A 7697-nucleotide genomic window follows, 5' to 3' on the forward strand; every position below is an offset into this window, starting at 1 on the left:
TCTATCTATCTATCTATCTATCTATCTATCTATCTATCATCTATCCACATTAGTCTCTCTCTCTCTTTCCATACACACCATACACACACACATCCCCCAATCTCTCTTTCCATCTATCTACACCTCTCTCTCTGTCACACACACACACACACACACACACACACTCCTTTTTAATATACTGGAATACCCTCTCACATACTTTGGTCATATTGCCAAGAGGGCAGAGGAACAGCACAGGAGAAGAACATCCTGCATGAGATGGATTGGCACAATGGCTGGGGTAATAGGGGCTGAAGTATCAAGATAGGACAGAGTTCAGAGCTATTGTGCATAGGGTCACTATGAGTCATAGAGTGACTTGACAGCACATAACAATGATTGCATCATTTAAAGAGGAAAAGAATACTACAAAAGTGGAGAGCATTATGCTGAGTGAATTAACTCAGTACCACAAGGACAAATACTGTAGAAAACTATTATGGTAGAATGAGTATGAGGATACAAGGGGAGAGAGTGGAAGCAGAGGGCGGGTGGGTGGTGTGGGATGTTAATCATAGGGTTGTGCAATTTGATGGGTGGGGGGTGTGTGTGAAAGAAATGGGAAGGGTCTTGTGTGAAAAACAATGTATTAGAACTTTGTAAATGAATTAGTATAAAATTTAAAAAAGAACTAAAAACTTTTAAAAATCCAGATACTGTTAGAAATTGGTCATATTTACTTCAGATCAACTTGGAGTCACTTTTTTACTCATCAGTAATACCACTCACTTTCCTCTTTTCCCAGAGATAGCCAATAAATTAATATTGCTATGATTTATGTATGAACATATAAAGCATTAACCTATGTTTTCAAAATTTGCTTAATATCATTGTACATAACCTATTAACCCAATTTGCACTCTCGGTCTTATATTGTTAGCATAAATCAACATTTAGTGAGTAAAGAAATTTTTTAAAACTTATTGTAGTATTTTATCCTTTAAGATGAACTAATTCCATTAGTTAATGCATTCCCATACTGATAAGAATTAACAGATGAGTTATTGGTAAATGTTAATTCCTATGTTATATTGTGATCGCTATGTGCAAAAGAGTTTCCTTAGGACACATAGCTAGCAGTTAAGTTTTTAAGTTATTGTATGCAGGTAACTCCAGCTTAGTTTACCTAATTGCTCTCCAAAATAATTGTGGCAATTTATACTCAAAAAGCCAGGTAGAAGTTGCATTTATTGTGATAGTGGGTATTTTCAAACTTAAGAACTTCAGCAAATTTTATTTTATCTGAGATTTTTCCTTACTAATAGTAGATTTTTTAAAAATAGTAGATGTTTGTTTGTTTTATGCTTTAATTAAAACTTAATTTTCTCCTTTTATCACTTGCCTTCTCAATGGCATCTAATAGTAAAAAAAAAATCACAAAACCAACAATCTCTGCTTATTGTCTTTGCTCTTTGTATTACTGAATTTTCATTTTTTCTTCTGAGTTTGAGAGAATTATTTTTATATTTTGTAAAGTTGGCTTTTTAATATCTTTTACAATACTTATTATCCTATCAGCTTAAAAAATATTTTTGTTGTGACTTGTACAGATTTAACTTTGGTATTATATAGTCTTCTGATCTTACGATCTCATGATCTATCTTACTACTTTCCTATGTATCTTCCAATGAGAAAATTAAATTTTATTGGGAACTATGCTTGGACTAGCATTTAATTTAGAGATAAATTTAAAGATATGTGGCATCTTTTATTTTTTAATAATCATATAAGGATATACAATGTAAATTCCATTTTATAATAGTTTAGTCCAATTTTATATATTTATAAAAGTCTTTTATACCTTTTATCAAATGTCTTATTAATTAATTGCTTTTTCTGTATGTGTTGGTGCCACTGAGTTGTAGATGACTCATAGCAAACCTAAGAACAAAAGACCTGAGCACTTGTGTAACTTTCATTGTTTCTCCAAGTTCATAGAGTTTCTGGAGGCATGCCACTCCTGCTTCCAAGCTTGTTTTGATCAGGGAGCTGCACCAAACACAGTCCATCCTGGGTAACCATTATCACATTTTACACATCAGTGTCACAATGTTTAGCATCACAGCAACCACAAGTTACCTCTATACAGCAAAAGGAAAGACCAGTGTTATACCACTTATAAGACTGTTTGACCAAAAACAATTAAAACCAGGCTTGAGGGCTGCAGAAGAGGAGCCCAAATGCCTTTTTAAATAGAGGGCTGAATACAATCAACTCACACCCAAAGGCTAATAAACATTTTATGCACCCTATGTCTCACCAGAACCAGAAATCCTTTCTGTATGTATGAGGTATAATTGAATTTTTAAACAATTATAGTTATGATATTAGATGTGTTACTGATTGACTTTTGTTGTTTTTATTTAAACAGTATTTTTAGAATAAATACTGTTCAACTTAAAAACTCAATGTTTCAAAGGATTACTAAAAAAAGTACCCACTAATAAGCAGCCAATGTAATTAATTTAATATTTACCACTTCTGAGATATGTTATGTCTTTATGTAGGCAAATATTTAATATATTATACTATATAAATGTCTATACATATACAGACAAGTAACTATATATGTACATGAATTTATTTATATGTACTTCTAAAGAAAATGTCAATATAACACTCATATTTATTTGAAACTTCTTTTTTATTTAATAACATGAGTTCTAATTTTTTATATCAGTATACAAATTATTTTCTATTCCTCATTGTAGTTATAAGGATTCTATACTGTGGATTATTTAGGAATTGTTTTATTTTATTAATAATTTGAAAAAAATATATTGCTTCTAAGACCTTAAATGTATACACAATTCCCTAATTAATAACTTTGAATATATTAATACATAAATAAAAACATGTTCAAGTGTGACGTGCATGTGTTTTGTATATGTAGAAAAACTTTAGTATCAGTTTGTCCAGTTACATATACATGCACACACATAAATCTTAGTATTTATGAAGCTGCATTGAATCAAAAGAGCAATTAAGAAAGATCTGCCATGTTTTTCTGCTCTTTATAGAGCTTATGCTCCTACTTGAACAAGGAACTGGATAAGGACACAAGTTGAATATGGCCTGCATTTGGATTTGGAGTGTTATCTTTGCCCTTCATGTGACTACCCTTGTTAATTTTATGGCCTATATAGCAGACCTCAGAGAAGAAGAGGGCCCAATGTCTTCTAATTTTCTTTTATTTTTTATTATTTTTCTCATTCACATTGTATTTCATAAAACCATTCCCATACACTGTGTCTTAATCACCTTTAATCTATGCCCACTCTTACCCTGTGTTTTTAGATCCCCACTGGATCTTTCCTAATTCCTTCGTTCCCTCCCTCCACCAAACTCTACTATAGCATTATTTCCCCTCTTCCCACCCTTAATCCCCCTGTCCCCTTCCCTTCCATTTTTGGATATCCATACACTTCTTCCTAGTAGTTATCCTTCTGTTTTTACAATAATGGATTTATGCAGTATTTGTCCTTATCAGACTGTTAGTTCACTCAGCATAATGCTCTCCAGTCTCTTCCATATTATGTAGTCTTTTCTAAAACTGTTGCTCCTGAGTGTTACATAGTATTCCATCATGTAAATGTCTTTCTGATTTTTTTTCACTGCATATCCATTATCATAATATAATTTCTTTCTCCTCCCTTAGGTCTGGGCTTGGAGATACAGATTTTTGTTGAGTTGCATGAACCAGAAGGAATAGTGGTGGAGTGTAATTCAGGAGGGTGGTTTCCACAACCCCAAATGGAGTGGAAAGGCAACAAAGGGCATGTCATTCCACACTCAACAAAATTCTACACACAGGATAGAGATGGACTATTTCACATTAAGATAACTCTTCTTCTCAAAAATACCACTCAGAACCACATCACTTGCTGCATTTATAACCCAGTGACTGATCAAGAGAAAAAGGCAAATATTTTCCTATCAGGTGAGTACTTGTGACTTGGTTCTACCTAGAAAGAATTTATATTTTTCCCCAATAAGATGATTAATTAAAGATAAAATTAAGTAAAATAATGAATGAAATTGCTTTATAAACTGTAAACTGTAAATAGATAATATTTAAATCTTAAATTGTTGGGAACAGAATAACACCCTATGATAGAAGATTATTTTAAAAATAGAAGTTATTATAATAATTAGACAAAGAGCAGTCTATCTGTAATGTTGAGAGAAATATGCTACTTGTTATTTTGTAACATTTGTTACCACCTAACTCCCATAAACACTGCTTTTTAACATTCTTAAAAGGGAAATGATAAATGTATGCTTTTTTGAATTTTAAATTCAACATGGAAAGTATAATAGTTTTATAAAATGTAAGGTCTTATGTAGAATTAATGTTGGTTTTAAAATTATAGAGGTTTATAAGTAGTTGTTTTCTAATTTTCTATGTTGTTGTTAAGTACCATCGAGTTGTAGGTCACTGATAGCGACCCTATGAATGAAAGACCTGAACACGTGTATAACTTTCATAGTTTCTCCACTTTCATTGAGTTTCCAGAGGCAAGCTATTTTGGAAGTGGATGCCACTCCTGCTTCCAAGCTTGTTTTGATTGGGGAGCTTCACCAAACACTTGTCCACCTTGGATAACCATTATCACATTTGACACAACAGTGTCACAGTGTTTAGCATCACAGCAACTTTGAGTTATCTCTGTACAGCAAATGGACAGACCACTACCATAATACCACTTAGAAGAATGTTTGACCAAAACCCATTAAAACAAGGCCGGAGTGCCACAGATGAAAATCACCCACCTTTGGCTAGGTAGCATAACTTTCTAGCCACTAGGCAAACAGAGCTCTCTCGTTGTTGTTGCTGTTGTTAAGTGCTGTCAAGTTATAGACAACTCAGAGACCTGATGAGCAAAAGACCTGAACACTTGTATAATTTTCATTGCTTTTAAAAGGATAAGATGTCAGATATGCTCCAAAGATCATTTTCTCTGGAAAGAAAAATGAATTAATTATCATTAACTGGTTGTTTGATTAATTAACATTCAACATTATATTAACATATATCTCCATACTAGTGGAACATTTCTGAATAGAAAAAGGTAATAGTTTAAATTCAATGTACAAATAAGTTCTAGTGGTTGGAAAAGTATAGGGTCAAAGATAGTAGAACTTCAGTCACATGATTGACACAGTGACAGCAACAGTGACCTTGAACATGGTAGAGATTATGAGAATGGTGGAGGATTGAGCAAGGTTTCCATCTTTTGTTCTAGGGCTGTTATGAGTCAGTAATAGACCTGATGACACCTAATAGAAATGACACATGGGGTATCAAAATTCTTGCAAATATTGTCTTGCTTAAGGTTTCTATTTTAACATATATCTATGTGAGGTTTTTATGGTGGAAAGAAAATTTTAATATTTGCTACCTAATCCTGATGATATTATTTAAAACTGCTGCTCTCTGTTTAGCTTATATGTAGTCAGCTTTTATGTAGAGTCAATTCTGATTTGACCAAAATGACTCCGAGCAAATGTGAATAATGATAGGGCAAATGCTTGGTTGATACAAGTTTCTGAACTTGGAGGAATTTGAGTAGTTTCTTCCCTTCCCACCTTTTAGAATTATTTTAATTATTTACCACCTTTTAATTATTTTTTCTTCTTTTATTCCCTTTAAAAAAACATTTTTATGAGAATATTAGCTTTCTGCTGGGAAAATGTTTCTTCCATACTGCTTCTAAAGGAAGTTCCTTTAGAACTTCTGAGAACAGAGAAGTCAGTTCATAATAATTTGATAACCAAAGGCCATCTTAGTTTTACTTCTTGAATTTCAGGCCATTAAATTTTCTTCAAACTTCCTAAATTTTCACCAGGGGTATTTTTTATTCAGTTCTAAAATAATTGGCTTCTCCACATCTTACCTACATTATGATGTTCTGAGCCTTGGAGAGTAATTTATTTTTTGTCTCACAGATAGTCTGCTAGAAAGTTAGAAAATGAGTTATTCCTTATTCAATTTTGTTCTACCCTCAGTCTACTAACTCTGATACCCCATCCTTTCCCTAAGTCCAACTTCTTTGGCCAATAGCCCTGACCAAAGCAAGCCCAGAGTATCACAGGAAAAGCAAGCCCTAAAGGGGATTTCTGCTTCCTCACAGAAATCTTTCTTACCTAACGGAGTGTGGTAGTCCAGTTTCTCTACTTATGAAATCTTTCTGCTCTCCTTTTCAGATATCCTCTTCAAATTGCAATTAAATGTTTCAATGAAGCTATATCCTTTGGGAACTTTGTTTATGGTCCAGCTTTTTCTGTGTGTCATTATAAAAGGTATTTAATGAAAAAAAAATAGTTTTGATGCCATATAGCCTGTAAACAGTTGCACTGCTAACTCACGAGCAGCACTTCTCTGGCGGTTCAAATCCATTGATGATTCCTCAGGAGAATGATGGGAAATCTTTGCCTGTCTGATGTACAGCCTCAGAAATATGATGGATAGTGAGTTATGAGTTGACTCTGACACAACTGAAATGAGTTTTAAATTAAAAAAAGTTAAGAGCTCTGAAGCCATTTCTTTATTTGATGTTAAGTACCTAGATGAGTCTCACAAAAAGGTGTGTACACCTGCATTGCATTTTGCCAAAGAAAATTAAAGGATCTTAAGCTATTCCTAAGGTTAGTCTGCCATCCATTGTTGCTGTTATAGAAGCTACTACTGCAGAGATTACCTGATCCTTTCACAATTATCATTATTTTTACTTTGCATCATTTTCTGGAATCATTGTTTTGACTTCCTACATGATATTTTAAATCTTTTTATGCTCCTAATTCAAATGATCCATAATATTTCACATAAACAATATGAGAAAAATAAATGATCCATTGACTACATTCTTGGTCCTCCTGAATATTTTTTAATTACCTTTTTTTTATGAAATTAACTTGATTTGAAGATATAAAATTTTATACCACATTGGGGGGACAAAATAGAGCATAGAAACGTAGAGAAAGTATCAGAAAGATTTGAAAAATCCTGACATAGAGTTGTAGGCCATGCAAGATGAGTAACAGAAGTGATAAGCTGTGATCACACATTCTCACCTCTTCTTGGAGAAAGTAGAAGTTGATCAAGACATTATAGGAAAAAATTAAAACTCTACAATGACATCATTCTACCACGAGGAGGGTTTTTTTCAGGCTGTTGTCTTGGTTTCTAATTGCTTCTACAGAGAGTCTGTCTGTATTTATTTATTTTAAATATGGAATGCATCACGAATTTGCATGTCATCCTTGCACGGGGGCCATGCTAATCTTCTCTGTATCGTTCCAATTTTAGTATATGTGCTGCCAAAGTAAGCACATGTCTGCATTTCTTCCAATAGATTTTTATGTTCTTGTGGCAGCTTATTATTATCAGCCAACATCAAAATTAAAAGATATTAATTCCTCAGTCTTCCTTATTGTTATTGTATTGAAAGGAATTGGCAGACACAGAAGAATTTCATGAAACAACAGGTGTTGTTGTTGTTACGTGCCCTCGAGTCGCTTGCGACTCATAGCGACCCTATGTACAACAGCCCTAAACTCCACTCTGTCCTGTGCCAAGCGCACTGTCTCTGACACTCCCATCCCAATTATCCCAGTCACTGAATCAATCCACCTCATAGAGGGCCTTCCTCTCCTGC

At 33.5% G+C, this 7697-nt stretch overlaps 1 protein-coding gene across 1 annotated transcript in view; it reads left to right on the plus strand.

Moving 5' to 3' along the window:
- The window catches only part of LOC102859473 (putative selection and upkeep of intraepithelial T-cells protein 1 homolog), a 16730-nt gene that overhangs the window by 1187 nt on the left and 7846 nt on the right, over window positions 1–7697 (plus strand). The window contains exon 2 of the mRNA XM_006879800.1: window positions 3698–3979. Coding sequence (XP_006879862.1) covers window positions 3698–3979 — 282 coding nt within the window. The remainder of the gene's footprint in view (window positions 1–3697; window positions 3980–7697) is intronic.

This window comes from Elephantulus edwardii, unplaced genomic scaffold (genome assembly GCF_000299155.1).
Source record: "Elephantulus edwardii isolate Elephantulus edwardi_28Jun2011 unplaced genomic scaffold, EleEdw1.0 scaffold00005, whole genome shotgun sequence".
Lineage (NCBI taxonomy): Eukaryota > Metazoa > Chordata > Mammalia > Macroscelidea > Macroscelididae > Elephantulus > Elephantulus edwardii.